The sequence below is a fragment of the Durio zibethinus genome, chromosome 26 (genome assembly GCF_047325235.1).
Source record: "Durio zibethinus cultivar Kanyao isolate XHJ-2024 chromosome 26, ASM4732523v1, whole genome shotgun sequence".
Taxonomy (NCBI): Eukaryota; Viridiplantae; Streptophyta; class Magnoliopsida; order Malvales; family Malvaceae; genus Durio; species Durio zibethinus.
The window spans coordinates 10,141,869-10,160,706 of NC_143187.1; the positions used below are offsets into that span (position 1 = coordinate 10,141,869).

Here is an 18,838-nt window from a genome sequence, read left to right on the forward strand (position 1 = left end):
TAGAAGGGATTGAAGTATCTATGCTGTTGTGAGATTTCATGTCTTTGCATGGGCCTGTGAAACATTTCCACTCAAATTGAACCATTTACACTTGTAGCCTGTGATGGGTGAGGATTAAGGTGCCTTACTAGTTTGTGATGGATAATGATGTAAGAAACAATTTGGGAACTTTCTAAAAGTAATCCAAGCCACATATAATTAACCTTAAAGGTCCAAACCTAGGTAGAGCCATGCCTTTCCCTGTGTTAAAAAATCCTAAATAAGATACATGATTGGATGCTTGTTTTATTTATAAGATTATGTATTGTTCTTTTTATATATTAACCCTGTATGTTAGTCTTTGTATATTATTTTACATCATTAAGTAATATTTACCATAAAATAATTTTTAACAAGAAAAATCTTAGTTACATCCATGGAAAGCTAAGCAAAACCCTTTACTGGTCTAAAAGTGAGCTTGAAGAGTTGAAGGTTACAAATAAAAAGCTAAAAAAGGAAGTTCAAATATTGGAACAAGAAAAGGATGGATGGAGGAGTTTGTGCATTGATCTTTATACAACACAGTCATTCATTAAACAAGAATTGACTCAACTTTTGTAAGAAAATAGACAATTGTAAGTAAAACTATAAGAAAAAGATACAATGCTCCTTGAAGCATAAAGGTACATCCAGATGCTAAATGAAGAGATGGTAGAAATCAGAATGCAAATGAGGGCTGTGACTAAAGAATCTGAGCAAATGAAAGAAGCATATGTGAAGAAACATAACCAGTTGAAGTTTTTGCTTGATCGAATCATTGTGACTATTTACACAGCTAAAGACATTGTTGAAATGATTGAAAAATGGAAAGCAAAGGTGCCACTGTGGGAACACATGGTAAAAAATTAATAGATTTTCTCAATAAAGTGTAAAGCCAGTATCGACGAGTTATAAGTTTTTTTTTTCAGTAGTTTTATACTTTTCACGGATGTAATGTTGGATTTAGTTAAAATTGACTTTTAATTCAATAAAGATTTTCTTTGATAATAATTGTTATGTGGTAAATTCTCTTTATTACATTCATGCATTTTATTTTTGCATTCATTCTCATGCATAATTTGAGGGTTCTTTAAAGATCATTTTAAATTTGTACATTATGAAAATCAAGGTTCGAAGATAGCTCAGCATCAGTATTACATTCAGGCTAAAGCCAATAAGATGGATCAAGATGATGCAAACTGCTTCAAAAGGTTAAAAACGGCTCAAGAAGTAATTGAGAGGAAGCTAAATAAGATCTTTGAAGTTTTAAAAAAGATAAATAAAGATAAAACAATAGAAAAAGATACCTTACATGAAGATACTGAGTCACCGTATCCTTTAGGTTTTGATCTACATCAGATTCAGATCACTCTAAATTTTTATCCATAATAGACCACATTCTTAAATTATACTCAAAAGAGTGTTCAGAGTTATATTAATCTTGTTTTCATTAAAAAGACAGTTAAACCTATTCAAATCCCTAAACTGGATGAAACAAAAGAAGAAGTGAAATCGTAAACAGTTGTACCTTCAGAAGACTCTAAGAATGATCAAACTATCAGCATGATTAAGGAAATATTACAAGCTATGAAAGGCATTGATTTCTCTAGCTCTATGGATGCTGTTAACCTTTGTTTGGTCTTAGATGCTGTAATCCCTTTAAAATTTAAAGTGCTAGAATTTGAAAAGAATGACAGTACTAAGTGTCTTCTTACACATATCATAATATACTATCATAAGATGGCAGCACATGCTAGCAATGAGAAGTTGCTCATGCATGTGTTATAAGATAGCTTAATCGGATCTGCTGCAAGGTAGTATGTTCAGTTGAATAAGACTCGCATAAAATCATGAAAGGATTTGACTTGATCTTTCATCAACCAATACCATTACATCATAGATATAGTTTTTGATCGCCTTTCGTTACAAGGTATAAAGAAAAAATATCTGAGTTTTTTAAGGAGTATGCTCAAAGATGACGGGATATCGTTACTCAAGTATAGCCACCATTGACAGACAAAAAAACAACGGTGTTGTTTGTAAACACTTTAAAGTCGCCAAACTATGAGAAGATGATAGGAAATGCGACTAAAAATTTTACTAACATAGTGATTTTAGGTGAGATAATTGTAAATGTAATCAAGAATAGTAAATTGGAAGAGGGATAATCTTCTACTGTTAAGAAAATACCAAAAAAAAAAATGAAATCAAACTATGAGTTTCGACAGGCAATAATTCAAAAACTACCTTCAACCAATCTATCCCACAATCATCATCATGCTTCTACTTCATCTTACCAATCAACTACACATCCATCCATAACTAGGCAATCTGTTTGTCTAACTAGCCTAACAAGTGGTGTGTAAGAATTCCAAAACTGGGAAAAGCCTACATTTAATCTTATTCTCATAAGCTATATAAAATTGTACCAAGAGCTTTACAAAAATCATTTGATTCCTCTTATTCTCACAAAATAACTTGAACCTCTTTATCCCAAATGGTATGACTTCACTATTCATTGTACTATCATTATGGAGCGACTAGTCATTCTATTAAAAATTATATCCCTTTAAAACATAGGGTGCAAAGTTTTATTAAAGAAGGGTTGATAAGTTTCAACACCAGTGAAAACACGACATCTAATGTCAGTGGTAACCTATTGCCCATTCACCCAAGGGCATGATTTTGGAAAGGTTGATTGAAACTGATTAGCATCTTAAGACTTCTTGAGAATATGAATCTCTTTTATATATTTGGATTTCATTTTATTTTTTATCATTTTAATAAATGTTATAGATTTAATGCATTTTTATAACTTTTCTCTTTTGTGTGAACCATCGTTATTTACTTTTACCTTCTTATACTTTTTCTCATACCCTCTTTTTAATTCCAAATAATGAATGTTCAAATAGTCATGACAATAATTCAAGATTTGATTTTGAAAATATCATTCATGATTATCTAATTGATAGATAAAAATTATTTATTCATTAGGACTATTGAATAAAAAAGAGATAAATCTGGTGAAGAATCTTAAGAAGGATGTAACATATGATCTTTACAATTGTTCATTCATAAATTTGCTCTTGATTAATAAATTTTCTTCATTAAGAGTATTCATATTCGAGATGAGAAATAACCATCTTTCTTCCATCTTTAAAAAAAAATTTATCCTTTACTACTATGTTTAAGCATTTTAAAATTTTTTTTGAAAAACCTTAACTAAGGATCACTCCCACATTGGTGGTAAAGTTTGAAAAGTTTGTTTATTTCAGTGGTAAAGCCCTTTTGTGCTTGAGTTTTTCTTAAAAAATAAAAAAAAAGTAAAAAAAAAAAAAGAAGAAAAAAATGAATGAGAAATTAATGGAGCAAAATACCAATGTGCTCTATATGAAAAAATGGTTCTTGGTTTGATAACCTTTCAGATACAATTTGGGCCTATTTTATCCCTTTCTTTCATAATCCAGCATTATAGCCTACATTACATTTTTTAAAAGTTTATTTTGATCAAATGTAAATACGTAATTTGAAGAATCATGAATTAAATTAAGACAGATTTGCTATTGGATTGTTTGAGACTTTGATCAAAGTGTCATTGATGGACAAAGGGGATAAAGAAATGAAAAACAAAAATGAGAAAGAAGCGTGAAAAAAAAAAGTAAAAAAAAAAACTTAAACTAAAAATTCGAAAGGATGGTTTAAGTAAATATGAAAACTTAAAAAAATAACTTCATATAAAGGTAATAGGAATGAGGATAATTGGCTCAAAAATCGAAGATACTGATGGAATGTGTTTTTTTTTAAAAAATCTTGAGTTGGAGTTCGTAATTGTCTGAACAATCATTATTTTCATATACTGATATCTTGTTTGAATAGTGAAAACACTTTACCTTTATTCACTTTTGATTTGTTATTGATTATATTGCTTTTTGATAATAAAGACTTATTTTTCTCATCATTTACCAAATGTAAATCCTAAATGAAAAAAGAAAACGTATCATGTCTGTCACTGATTTGAATGATGGGAAATAAATGAATGAAAATGTTCGCATAGAGTGTTCCATTCTTTTGAAAGAAATTCAAGATAAAAAAAGTGAAAGAAGCATAAGAAAATGATTTAAAATGGGGCAAACAAAGTGACCTAGTGATGAATTTAGTGATAGATTGGTTGACATGACTTATGAGTTATAACCATATGAGGAGAATGATATGGATCAATTGACAGAACTTGTTCTGAGATTTTTAATACTAAAAAGATAAAAAAGAATGATGAAGTCTTGAAAACTTTGTTATCACAATTGAGACTTCATGACATTGATGACATTTGCACTATATACAATTTGTTTACATTGTATCTACATTTGCATCTTAGATAGGACATACATTTGCATCGTTGCATTATCACTTATCTCGATCTCGATTTGATCTAAATAAATTTTTTGACTCACGGTTTGATCTCAATTGTTTATCTTTAACCTTGATTCAGTCTTGGTCACTTTATCTTTTTTACTCTTTTAAGTTTGTTATGAAACCTTTGTGAATCTAGAACCTCTAAGAAATTTGGAATTTGATGAATCTTCCATTCTTGCGAATCTAAAAATCCTTGTGGATCTAAAAACTTTTACAAATTTAGGACCTCTGCAAAACTTGAAATTTTCAGAATCTTTCATTCTTGCGAATTTGAAAACTTTTTTTAATCTAGGACCTCTGTGAAAATGAAAATTTTGTGAATCTTCCATTTTTGTGAATCTGAAAACTTTTACGAATCTTAAACTTTTGCGATTTTTTTACGAAACTTGGAATATTGGGATCATTCTTGCAAATTTGAAAACTTTTGTGAATCTTGAACTTTTGTAATTTTTTTGCAAAACCTAGAATATTGGGATCTTTCAACTTCTGTTTCGAAACCTTATAAATCTTTGAATTTCTAAATTGTGAATATTTGAATTTTAAGCTGAAATTTTAAATTTTATATTTTTCAAACTTGTGGTTTCATCTCGGTCATTTGATATTGGCTCAATCTAGTTTTTTTTAGACTTGCGAATTTGAAAACCTTTTTGAATCTAGGACCTCTGTGAAATTGAAAACTTTTACGAATCTTTCATTTTTGTGAATCTGAAAACTTTTACGAATCTTGAACTTTTGCGATTTTTTTACGAAACCTGGAATATTGGGATCATTCTTGCAAATTTGAAAACTTTTGTGAATCTTGAACTTTTGCAATTTTTTTGCAAAACCTAGAATATTGGGATCTTTCAACTTCTGTTTCGAAACCTTATAAATCTTTGAATTTCTAAATTGTGAATATTTGAATTTTAAGCTGAAATTTTAAATTTTATATTTTTCAAACTTGTGGTTTCGTCTCGGTCATTTGATATTGGCTTAATCTAGTTTTTTTTAGACTTTTGGTTCCGTCTCGATCATCCAATCTTGGCTCAATCCATATCATTTTTTAAACTAGTGATTTTGTTCCGGTCAGTCCAAATTATTTTTTAGACTCATGGTTTCATCTCGGTCATAGCTTGGTCTAGATCATTTTTCAGACTTGTGGTTCCATCCCAATCATTCGATTTTGGCTCAGTTCAGATCATTTTTTAGACTTATGGTTTCATCTTGGTTATCCGATCTTAGCTTATTCCAGATTGTTTTCCAAACTTGTAGTTTCATCTTGGTCATCTGATCTTAGCTCAGTGCAGATCTTTTTCAAACTTATGGTTTCGTTCCGATCCTTTTTCAGACTTATGGTTTGGTTTTGATCAACTGATCTTAGCTACATTCAAATCATTTTTCAGACTTGTGGCTCTATCCCTGTCATCTGATCTTGGCTCAGTCTTGATCATTTTTCAGACTTGTGATTCCGTCCCGATCATCCAATCTTAACTCAGTCCAAATTATTTTTCAGGCTTATGATTTCGTCCCGATCATCCGATCTTGGCTTAGTCCAGATCATTTTCTAGACATGCGGTTCAATCCCAGTCGTTTGATTTTGACTCAATCTAGATCATTTTCGTGAGTTATGGCTTAGTCCCGATCACTTGTTTTGATCTCGACTCAGTCGAGATGATTTTATTTTTCAAACCTGCAGTTCAGTCCCAATCACATGTTTGGATCTCGGCTCAGACTAGATCATTTTATTTTATTTTTTGCAATTCAATCTCGATAATCTATTTGATCTTAGCTCAATCTGAATCATTTTTTTTTTACTTACAGCTTAGTCTCGACCATTTCTACTTATTGATTTAACTCTTGTTTTTGAATTGGAATAGAGTAGGTGTTTAGGTCTTTGCATCATTCTTGTCTAACAGGAATATACAAAGAGGGGTAACTGTAAACACCCATCTGTGTTCGGGTTCAATCGATATCGATTTTCATTAATTTTTATTATTAATATTATTATTTGTTATTATTATTACTATAGTATAGTATGTTATATTATTATTATTATTATTATTATTATAGTATGGTAGTATTATAATATAGTATATTGTATATTATTATATCATATTATAATTATTATTATTATTATTATTATTATTATTATTTTATTTCTTTCTTTCCTTTTTAACCGATGATAGAATATGGAATTGAAATGGGAATTAGTTGAATTCAATCATCTGGTCAAAGGGATTTTAATTCAGAATCAAATCAGAGGTTTTTTAGCTCAATACAGACAAATCAGCAAAAACCTAAGCCCTAAATCATGCTCAGATAGAACCTAATCCCAATATTCAAGCATGGATTGGTTTTGTCTATTTCCTAAAGATTCTTCTAAGGATACCTACAAATTATACTCAAATTTCAAAGAACAGACATGGCTGATTTTTTGGAGAAGGGGTGAACTTGGTGTTCTGAAAAATTTTTTGGGTAGTAGGAAATTTTTGGGATATTGATTTTAGGGAATTCTAGGTTCGATTTGAAGTTTTAAGGTTTATATTTGGTTTTTAGGTTAGGATTAACATTCGGGTAAGTTTCTAAATGAATATGGAGAATCTAAGAATTTTTTGCTTTTTTTCTAGAAAAAACTGGGTTTGGGATGAATATTTGAATTTTTCGATAAAATTTTCCAGTGAAGTTTGGGTTTTTCAACTAGATTTCTACCATTTTTCAAAAACCAATAGGTTTTCTCAGTTTTCGATTGAAGCTCCTAACTTTTTTAGAGAAAAGCTAAAGTGTTTTAAGGGTTAGAAAGAGAGAGGGCACTGGACTTCAGAAGAGAAAATGCAAAACTTGGCTTTTATATGTCTCCAAAACAACATTGTTTTACTAAGCCTAGATCCGTAGGTAACCCAACTGGGATCCGCGGGCCATCCGTGGTTTGACTTGACCTGACCCGATCGTAAGCTTTTTTTTTCTATTTTAATTTTATTTTTTATTTTAAGCTTATTTTAAGTTTTATTTATTTATTTATTTGATGGTTTTTATTATTTATTTTATTGAGTAATTTGTTATTTATTAAATATTTTACAAGAATTATTTTGCTAAAAAAATACAAAATAATTAAAAAATCCTTTTCTGTAAAAATTATTTTTTTTGGAAAAATATTATAATATTTTTAGATAAATTTATGGAATCCACTAAATTATTGACAAATTCTATAAATAAATTTCAAAAAGATAAAAAATAATTTTTATCCTCCAAGCTATTGGAGAATTGCTTCTTAAATTAAGTCTTACCAAATTATTGGGAGATTTAATGAATTTTCTCAAAAAGAGTAAAATTTTTATAAATATTTTTAAATAAAAATTTATCAAACTATTGAAAAATTTGTCTCAAAGTAAATCCTATCAAACTATTAGAAGACTTTACTAATTTTTTTGAATAAAATACATTAATAAATTCGATGATAGAGCCTCTTCATAGTAAGACCTTAATCCCCGTGAATATTCTTGAGATGAAAGAATTATCTTAAATTACTATTAAACTGTTGAGATAATTTTAGAATTAATTTTTAATATTAAATATGTTGGTAAATTACAAACACATTTAAAGCTTGGATAATTTAGAATTAAACTAATACTATCTTTTGGATAAGCGCTGGGAATGTGCTATAACTTTCCTCACGCTTAAATATATTCTCGAATAACATATTTGATTTCGTAGATCAGAATCTACTATTTAAAAATACCTAAGTTAATCTTGAGACTTCTTTTTAAATAAGATAAATTTAATCAGATGATCAATCACACCTAAATACAAAAAGATTTGTGGTAACTTTTTTTTTAATTTATATTTAACCATAGATTTATAAATCTATGCATTATAAAAAAAATGATTCATGCATATTTTTTTTAAAAGCATCAAACAAAATTTTTCTATATTATCACAAATAATCTCTCATGAGAAACTTCATGATTCTCGATCCTGCATCACTTTCCAACTATTTCCTGATATTGGACAACACGATTTCTTGATTTTTACATCTCGATAACCAAAAATTTTCATTGGGGAGAGGGGGTTGTCAAAATTTGGCCCTTAAGGCTGTGTGTTGACTTCTTTGTTCATGATTATAAACACGGCTGCTAATGGGTCACTGTTCCATCATGCTTCAGCATCTTGTTTTCATTTTTTCCAGTGAATATTCTAAGTGAATTCAATTCTCAACAAATTTGCACCAACCTTTGAACACCGCCATATTCAAGTTCCAACCAGGACTTCATCATCAATTGCTCCAGTGGTCCAGCAAGGGAGGTCCCATCACCCATGATGTTCCAACATGTAAGTTTCGTCCACGTCCCCTGGATCATTATATCTCACATTAACATTAGTGATTAATGTTAATGTTAATTATACTTTAAAAATGGGTGCCAACAATCTCTTGACGTAATAATAAAATGCTTACTCTTATGTTTAATTATCAAAATTCAAATTTTGATAAATTCAAATAAAAAAAGGCTGCTATGACTACTTTATTATATGCCATGCTCTTCATTTGATTATATTAAAAAGAATTTTTTTAATATAATACAATGCTAGGACTATCGTAATTAGTGTCCTGATCAGCTCGGTCTTTCAGGTTACCCCTAATCACAAGATTGATCCTAGACAGTTTAGATTGTCCAGAATCCCTTATCCTTCAACCATAAATAGAGACACTCAAGTATCATTCAATCCAATTCTCTCATACTTTTCTATTTTCCTTCCTATTTTTTTTGGTTGATTTTTCACTTGAGCGTCAGAGTATAAATATTAAGATCGCTCCCAACCTTTGTCTTAACCCTTGTTTTTTTCTCTTTTTTGCTGATTTCCCTAGCAGAACAGCTCAACACAAACATCGACCTTTACTTTTAATGATCAAAATTCAAACAAAAAAGAATGGGCTGCTGTGACTACTTGTTTATTTGCCATGCTCTTCATTTGATTAGATTAGAAAGAATTTTTTAAATGTGAAGCACCGATGGTGGAATGATGAGCTATTAACCTCTTAGGTCGACAAGTTAGACTGTTTGTGATTAAATTATTAATTAGTTTAAGTTTGATCATGAAGCTAAACTTGCTTAGTCGCTTTCTAAATTATGCGGCAGATGTTCTGCATATTTTGTCCATTTGAAAGTGTTGAAAATGCCCATACAATCAACTTTACCTAACTAACCGACCAAAGTTTGATTTGCATTCACATTCCCCTTAGATTAACATGTAAGAAATTAAGATACTAGATTTGTTTAAAATCAAAACTTATGCTTCACTCGTGACTTAATTATTTGCACGTGGCTTCCACGGTTCAATTTTGTGCGACGGCTAACTTGCACGAATAATTCTCTCTTATTTTGATCAGTCTTTCATGGAGGTAAACTGTGAACTTTTACCATGTCAAATTTATTCGAATCATTGATGAACTTCCCTCACAATTATTATTTTGGTTCTCAAACTTTTGAATATTTTGCAACCAATTCGAAAGATTTTATAGTTTGTTGTACATATATATATATAATTTTTTTTTTTGGTATTACAGATAAATTTTAATGATTAAAATTAAAAATTTAACAATTTATCAATAAATCATATGACTATTAGTCATATATTCTCTCATTAACATATCAGACAAAAAATATAGTAGCTAAGTTCTATTTCTTATTGCTTGCCATCTCTTTCAAACAAAAATATGTTGCTTATAGTCATAGACAGAATCAAATCTTATGTTTACTAAAATTAAGATGCTTTGTAGAATAGCTACATATATCTTCTATTAAATCGGAGACTGTTGGTGTTTGCAGATTAAAGGAATCCTATTTTCTTCAGGGTGTTAAAGTTTTTGCTCTTCCACTTGGTGTGTTCATTATTTGCGGAACAGAAATGAAATGAGTGATTGATTTTAGATTTCTTTGCTTCTTCTGCCATGTTAGAGAAAAGAAAAAAAATTAAGTCAATTTCATGGCCGGTGACTGCTAATTTGACACCAAATGGACCCTAGCAAGCATATATATAGCAATGGCGCATCAGATTAATTTCTACATCATTTTTTGTTTGAAAAATAACAGAAAAGGATTGCCATAGATCATGCCTGCTCTTGCTAGCAATAATTTAGCCAATTTCTGGACCCAACTTCGAGCCGATCATTTCACACATATGGCCGAGCCTACACGCGCATAAGTAGCACTGATCTCCCAACACTAATTTGTAACATGTAATCACATTGCATAGGGGCATAGGATCATCACAACCTCTAGTGTATCACCTACAAGTATCATGTGATGCCAACTCTTTTATAACTTCAAAATTATTGCATTAATTATTAATGCCGAGATCCCATTTTTATCTCGTTATTTAAAAAAAATATCGTAAATGAGTATTTAATTTAATAATAAATCCATATAATTATTTTAAAAAATTGAAGATGAAAGAGGATAATATGGAGGAGATATGTAACATGATTGAGTGGATATATATATATATATATATATATATGCATGACATGTTAAGATTAACATTCCGCATTGCAACTTTCTATATTCATAGCTTAATTAGTTTAATGTTACTTATTATAGTATAGCACGAGCTCTACGTACGTTCTCTTTACAGCCCATACAATCACCCCACTATTGACGGTCCTGGCAATGCCACGTGTCACCAACCCACCATCACCTTCAGGGCTAAGGAATTCCACTCTCTTCATTTTTTGCACTATAAAATTGTTTGGCAGAGGCAAGAGGATTAATGCTAATATATCAAAGTTGAAAGAACCCAACCCCAAACACTTCTCAACCAAATCTCTCTTACTTTCAAGTAATTTTGATTTTTGATCTTATTCTCACTTTCATTTTATTAATATTATTGTTGCCTTTGCATATATATAGTTAGTTGGCTGGCAAATAGAGATACATAGCTTTAGATTAAAGATAGAGAGGCTCAAAGCATGCTCACTTCTCATCACCTTCCAGGGAATTTCCTTGCACTTAAGCACCCTCCAATATCCAATTTCTTCAAAACGTCATACTGTTTGGCTTATAAGGAAGAATCTAATCATCCTGCTTTTCTTCAGTTTGATCTCTCTTCTTGCACCTCGATCCAAAGGCTAGAATTTTATAGGGTTTAAACCTGATCAATCATCATAGAAGAGAAGTTTGCTTCTCATATCACTCTTGCTTGCGGTAGTTAGAGAGTTTCTGAAGTAGATATAGAGATATGGGATTGAGTTCTAAACAGGTTTCTAGTGATGGTCTTGGCTGGAGCCAATCTCTGTTGCAGGCTCAAACTCTGGAGCTACCAAAAGCTTCACCAGTGAAGAGGCAACATCCACAAAACCAGCAGCAGCAATCAGAGCCATTGAAGTGTCCAAGGTGTGATTCTACAAATACAAAGTTTTGTTACTACAACAACTATAACAAGTCACAGCCTAGGCATTTCTGCAAGACTTGTAAAAGGCACTGGACTAAAGGTGGTACTCTTCGCAATGTTCCTGTTGGTGGAGGGCGCAAAAACAAGCGGCTTAAGACATTAAATGGCAAGACAGCCGCCGCCACCCCTGCTAGCACTAGCACAACCGGTACTGCCATCAAAAGCTCCACAACCTCTGGTGTTAACAATAGGCTCAATACCTTTATGGCAATTCGACCGCAGCAACAAGGGCAGGATCATCAGCTTCCACTATCTGATCAAAAGTACATATCGAATATGCAATTTCAGGCGCTGAGTCGTCCATCATCTTCATTGTTGCAGCAGAATTCTATCAATTGCAGCAACTTGGACAGCAAAAGTTTCAGCACAAGCAATGGCTTGTTCCTGGGTTCAACCCTGTCTTTGCCTCGAACCCAAGGCTTAAAATTTCCATTTTCAAGTTCAAGCTCAAGTTCGTTTGACACAGCCCCATCTTCAATATCAACCCCATTTAAATCTTCAAGTATCTATAACTACACTGGAGAAACGATGGAGGATCCAACCATCGCCAGCATCATCATGCCCTCCACAAGTGGCACTGTTACACAGACGTGGCAAGTACCTATAACAAGCAGTGGAATGGACATGGCAAACGACTGGAATTGGGATGATATTGATGCACTTGTCTCTACCGATCTCAACATGCCATGGGATGATTCTGAGATCAAACCATGAAGAATTAAGTTCTTTTAACCATATATCCGTTGTCTATAGCTCTTTTCTTGATTTGGGTGTTCCCATCTAATGAAGGACGGTTCAATTTTTTTTTCTCTTTCTTTAAAATATTTGTCAGTCTCTGTTAGAATCCCCCCTTTTGTTATTTTTTTCCCTTTCTCAGATTGATTATTAATACGTATAGTTTTCCCTTTCAAGTGTTCAAAATGAGACGTAGACTGTTAGAAGCTGTCAGTTTTCAGATTCGGCTTCAGGGTGAAGGTTTACATTTTCTACTCTCCTTCTCTTATATAATGCAAGAATATGAATTTGTATGTTAGGTTAGGCTTGTTCATTTTATGAATGGTATAAGAGGGAGATGTGATGGGATATATCATATATGAAGAGTTCAGAAATAGGGTCTCTTCCAGCTATACTGAGTAAACTGGATGTGATGGAAGATTCTTGTGTACATGCATATTTTCGGATATCTGAATGCTAGTAGTAATATTTACGTAGATTCGTTTCTTCATAATTTATGACCACTTGTTGAGAATCATTCTCTTTTCCTTGTCCTGACACGCATTCTGGTTGTAAAGTAGGTTTTTTTTTTTTTTCCTGCATTAGTTTTCTCTTCTGGCTGGTCTAAACAGTGTGCTTCGAGATTTAATTGATGTTTATTAGTAGTTTATTAGGCACCAAAATCTTTGTTCCAAAATGGTCTTTTCTCATCCTCTGATCAGTTCAGATCCAGAGCAAGTGCATATTTGGCCACACTTTCTACGCTTTGTTTCTTAATTTGTTTCATAGCATCGACTTCCTTAAATTGAGTTTATCTATTGGCTTAGCCATGTTAAACGAAGGTTGATTACTTAAATTGTCGCACTTCTTGTTTTAAAAAGATTCTTTGTTTTGCCCTTTCTGTTATTTGGGTACGAAATTTCATGATGGAAATGCTTGAATAACTGTACCCTACTTGTGGAAGGCCTGTCGTTTCACAGGGTAACAAATGCATCAAACAACTGATCATAAGGCCGTTTGATTATATGGCTCCCATTGAAATGATAAGATTGAACTGACTGATGTTACAAGAAGGGATAGAGACTTGTTCTCTCAAAAACTTGAAACATTTCTAGGAAATTCAAGCAGCTCTTACGGCTTAAACACTCGGGAAAAAGTGGTACTGCTCTGCCTCTGGCAAGGATGTTTCGAGTGCTTTGTGGGGACATGTAGTAGCAGCCGCGGAAACAGCAAAATGAATTTCACTCCTTTTTGCATATGTTTTGCATGAGTTATTCGTCACATTTTTTAATTTGGTCCTGATGAGGAGCTGTAAAACACACTTGAGTAGAAGCTTGAGCTACACTAGGGAAACTGTTGGGTCGTGGCTATCATCAGAATGTGAAAGAGGTAGAAGAGTACCAATGACTAAACCGACAACTTTCTTCTTGAAAGACAACAGAGAATTTGGGAATTGAGGAATGATCTCATTGCTTGCTTGTTCATTTCTGGAAGTATATCAATGTATGAAACTTGTGTTAAGTAGTATTCTAGTCTTCTGTATTCCATTATCCTTCACGTTGTTCATGAGACAAACAGAAACAATTAACATCAGAACTTCTGTTTTATTTTTCTTTCTTTCTATTTTTCAAGAAGAGAGTAAACCCGAAACCAAATCACTATGAAAAAGGATTTAGGCCTCGGTTTTGTGACGAGGTTTCACTTTACTGGACTTCAGGCCTCAAGTCATGCGAAACAGGTTCATTTAACCAACATTTCCCTGGCCTGAAAATTGCTCCAAATATAATTATGATTTTCTAGAACGCTTAAAACTTGGTTTTTTCTAAAACTATTACAAGCTTAAGCAATCCGACGAGAAATTTATCAGATGTCTTTATCAAAATATAAAAAGGAGACAATTTCATGATTGGTCAAATAAGCAACTCTTCATATCACACTTTTAAATTACAAAAAAGTATTTTTCGTGTATTTTTGTTACCTCATATATCCTCTGAAAAATTATTTCTCAAAAATGCGGACACTAGTTGTATTAATCCTAATCAAGTCTCCGTTTTCTCCATTTGTCTTTGTATTTGAATCCAATTCATTCATCAGAAAACCAACTATTGGCTCTGTCCTTGTAGGGCAGCCGTTTGACATTTACCTTTCAAGAGCCAGTAGGGGATGGAAACCAAAAAATAAAAAAAATAAAAACCTCTTAAAGGTTTCCATAGGTAATAGTATTACTGAAATAGACATTGTTAAATGTATCAGTAATCTAATGACCAACATATTCAAAAAGGAACTACTCGAACCTTAATAAACAATGCTAAGGTACAAACCTATAAAGTGGAATGCACAAAATTCCATGTCCATGCTTTAAGATAAACGTATACTCAATCACACACACACTATCACCAAAGTCGTGTACATCAAAAACATTAAGTTTAATTAACATTCAATTACAAATTAGAATGTTTCTCTTTAACATCTCTTACCATACTCATCTATAGGTTTCCCATCCTCACACCAGTGTCTCTGCCGTAGTTGGCCTGTCCAACATTAGCCTTGGAGTAACTAACATAGTAAAGCTCGGACACTATGGCTGTTAGGAAAATGAATGCAGCCCCAGCCCCAAAGACACCCTTTCTCAATGTTGCGCATGATGGGGGATCATTTAACAGACGCTTGTACTTGGTGTGATAAGCATTCCGCACTGATCCCGCCAGCAAGCATACCTCCGCAATGAAAAAGAAGACCCTGAAATACCATGCAACGCATCATTGGATAATAGGGAAACTAACAGATAGCACCAAAAAGCTGTCCTTGACTGGATTGCTCAAAGACAATTCTTGACCATGACAATAAGATCATTTAAATTATTGTTTAAACTAGAAATATACCAGCAAGTGATAAATAGGACAATCGCCCATGTTCTAGATCCGCTTGGTTTCATGGCCTTCCCACAGCATAAGCATCGGCTTGCTACCATTATTAGCATCTGACTAAGCAGAAGGAACAGGAATGAACCCACACCCAAGCCAGTTGCAATGTCCTTATCATAAACACAATAGCTTTCTGTCCCATCTTTGCCAACAGTGGCCTGCACACAGAGAATGATGGAATGCCCTGTTAGACTCTAATAAACCAGTTCCTTCCATATACAGTGGGAAATTGTTACACTCAAGGTTCATCCAGGTAAAATGTCACACTGATTCTACAATCAATTCCTTCAAACAAAAACCTCTGTAATACCAATACCCTTTCCTATTACAAACTCCTATTTTTCTCAATCTCAATAGCAGGAAAGCAACACAGGGAACAACGCTTGCAAATTTAATCATCAAAGATTAACCAATAAAAGAAGCACTAATTTATCAATAATCCAGATATAAGCAACATGTAAACTAATATTTTTGTAAGATACACCATTTGTAACTTTACCAAACATTTCTGCTGCTGTTAAGCATATCCTATGATCTTACCACCAGCAGCTGCCCTACTCAAATCTCATCTATAAAGAAAAGTAAAAAAGAGAAATTTTCAATGCAATCACCTAGTTCCATGACAATAACAGAATGCAAGCGTACTAAATTTGGGATCAAAATGTATTGAGTCCTTTCTGCACTTGGCTTGGAGTTCTAATTAAGCCATTCTTGCAGTAAAATCGCATCTAAAATGATATTAAAGTTAGAAAATGTTCTCAGCTGTTTCCTATAGCGTTTTCCTACATTTGGATATTCCTTTATCATAAATACAACAAGCTTGTCCATAACAACTGCAGCAAAAGAAATCTTCCCGCTTTAGTACTTTAGATATAAGACTCCTTAAACATACAGCTAAATTTTGTTAAACCATCTTTTTAGCCAAAAAGTTTGCACCCAAATGTATTTCTAGCTTCTTTTTCAGTTTGTACTCGTTGAAAAATGGGACTTTAACACAAAAACCATTACCTTACCAACAGCTAAAGCCGATTCATTCTAGATCTAGCAGAGAATTGTAGCAAAAAATTGGGTTTTACAAAGCAAGGAACCAAAAAGGCAAAACTTTCCACTTACAATAAGAAAAAGGCCTAAACTTTCAACATGAAATAAAAAACCCAACTCAGAAAATCTTAAACAAATTCAATTAACCAACCTTCTGGAAATTAGCATATCAAAGCAGGTTAGTAAAAGAATATACTAAAAAGGAAAGAAACAAAAGGGCAGTTTAGTAATATAAGGAGAAGAAAACTCACAGTACTTCTTCTTTGCTCAGCAGCAACAGCAAGTGCAAAAGCAATCAGATCAATCACGAAAACCAAAGCCAGTAACAACGTTGAAGCCATAGCTTAAACAAACAAAAAGAACCACAAAGCAAAAGCAAAAGCAAAACTATTGAGAGGTAATAACCCAGAAAAGCAAAAGAGAGAAAAAAAAAAGTAAGCAAAAGCGTTAGAGAGAAGCAGAAACAAACAAGTGGTAATAATAGTGAATTATAGAACGGTGGCGATCTAAATGCACGCTTTTAATTGGGAGGTTTAGTTTATGGTGGCGTGATTTTACCTCTCGAGAACGTAATTAATTAGGCAAAGGTATACAAAGGAACCTAGATTCTCTCTCTATAACGAGAAGTACCTAGGAAACGACAAACGCTGTTATTTTTTCTTCTATTTTTTTTTTCTTTCTGGGTGCGTGCTACTTTGCTCTTTCGAGTTTTGGTTTACCCGAATTTTGGTTAAAGATATGATTTTGACCCTTTGTTTATCCACTAAAATAAATGCAAATAGCAGCAGAATGGAAAGCGTATCATTTTATAATAGTATTTAATTTGGGATGGAAACATAGCAAGTTTTTAAGTTGATATTAAAAAAATTAATAAAAACTAAAGACATTTTTGAAAATGCAGAGATTTACTAAATTTTAGTTTTTTTTATTAAATTTTATTTTGTTGAATGTTATTTTTTAAAATAAATTCATAAATTAATTAAATAAAAATTTTAATTCTAAGTTTAAGTTTTAATGTATCATGATTATTTTATTTTTTAGCCTATCATGAATTGATAAAGACTTTATGGATTCTTACATTATCCATTATTTTCCTGCTCTTATAAGGGGTGCCAATATTCAATAGCTTTTCTTTTAATTCCGACTTTTGGTATTTATTTTTGTGATCTGTTGTAAAACAGAAATTATTTTTTTATTGTCAATAAAATTTTTAAATTTTATAATGAAGTTAGAAGAATGATATATACATATTAAGTTATATTTAAAAATAAAAATTAATTAAAAATAAAATAAGATATTTAAAATTAAAAATTTATGTATCATAAATTAATTTTTAAGATTACAAGATAATTATAGAATTACTGTTTGAAGATACTTTCATTGAGTCTCCAAACGTAGCAAAAATATTTATTAATTGGATCACAACAAAATCTGATGATTGGATAGTTTCTACTGCATGCTTAATCATATTTCTAAAGAAAAAATTTACATAAACTTTTATAAGTGAAATTTATAATATTTTTTTATTAAAAATAAGTAAATAAAAAATTTAAATTAATAGATTGTTAAAATTTAATGTGAAGATCAATGTAAAAAAATTATTAAAAAAATTATTTATAATTTAAATTTAATCGATATTTATTTTATTAATAAAAATTTTGTTAATATTTTTATTAAAAATATTTATTTAATAAATTATCAAAATTTATTAAAAATTTATTAAAATTTTCATGTTTAATTTAGAAAAAAAATTTTAAATATATCAATTTTAATTTTAATTTTTTAAAAATTTATCAATTTTATTTATAAAACTTCATGAAAGTCTTTTTTTTATTCCCAAACATCTCTTATAGCTTAAATGGCAATCATTAATAGGCTGTAAAAAAAAATGAGATCATGGTGCACATTCAATACTGCTTGTTCGTTTTGCAGGAATGAGGAAGAAATTAGAGATCATCTACCCTTCTCTCGCGCTATTAGTAAACAAGTGTGGGAGAAAATCCTCCAAATGTGCGACATTCCACCGAGTTCGCTTGGGCTCAACAGCAGCAAAAGGGTAAAGCTGTAATCCTATACATTCTCAAATTTTACTGGAGTGCTTATGTTTACATGATTTGATGCAAAGAAATGGCAGACTGTATGGGAAAAACATAAAATAGAGATCGTGTTATTGATGATAACTGGAACAAATAAAAAAAAATTAACAGAGGAACATCTAGGCACATACTATCTATAATTTTGGTTTTTTGACGAGGTTATAACAAGGGAAAGCTTTACAGTATTAGAGTAGCTGAGGGGACCCCAAAAAC

At 31.6% G+C, this 18,838-nt stretch overlaps 2 protein-coding genes across 2 annotated transcripts; one reads left to right on the forward strand and one right to left on the reverse strand.

The window, feature by feature from the left end:
• The first annotated feature begins 11,162 nt into the window (after positions 1-11,162).
• Positions 11,163-12,672, forward strand: LOC149511331 (uncharacterized). The gene has a single exon (XM_089755197.1). It carries the CDS (start codon positions 11,638-11,640, stop codon positions 12,562-12,564), a length of 927 nt encoding a protein of 308 aa, XP_089611323.1. The 5' UTR covers positions 11,163-11,637; the 3' UTR covers positions 12,565-12,672.
• Positions 12,673-14,836: 2,164 nt separating this feature from the next.
• Positions 14,837-17,121, reverse strand: LOC149511332 (uncharacterized). The gene is made up of 3 exons (XM_089755198.1): positions 16,781-17,121; positions 15,447-15,646; positions 14,837-15,303 (listed from the first exon to the last, which is right to left on the reverse strand). The coding sequence occupies exons 1-3, from the start codon at positions 16,868-16,870 to the stop codon at positions 15,051-15,053; spliced, it is 543 nt and encodes a 180-aa protein (XP_089611324.1). The 5' UTR covers positions 16,871-17,121; the 3' UTR covers positions 14,837-15,050.
• Between the last annotated feature and the right edge of the window lie 1,717 nt (positions 17,122-18,838).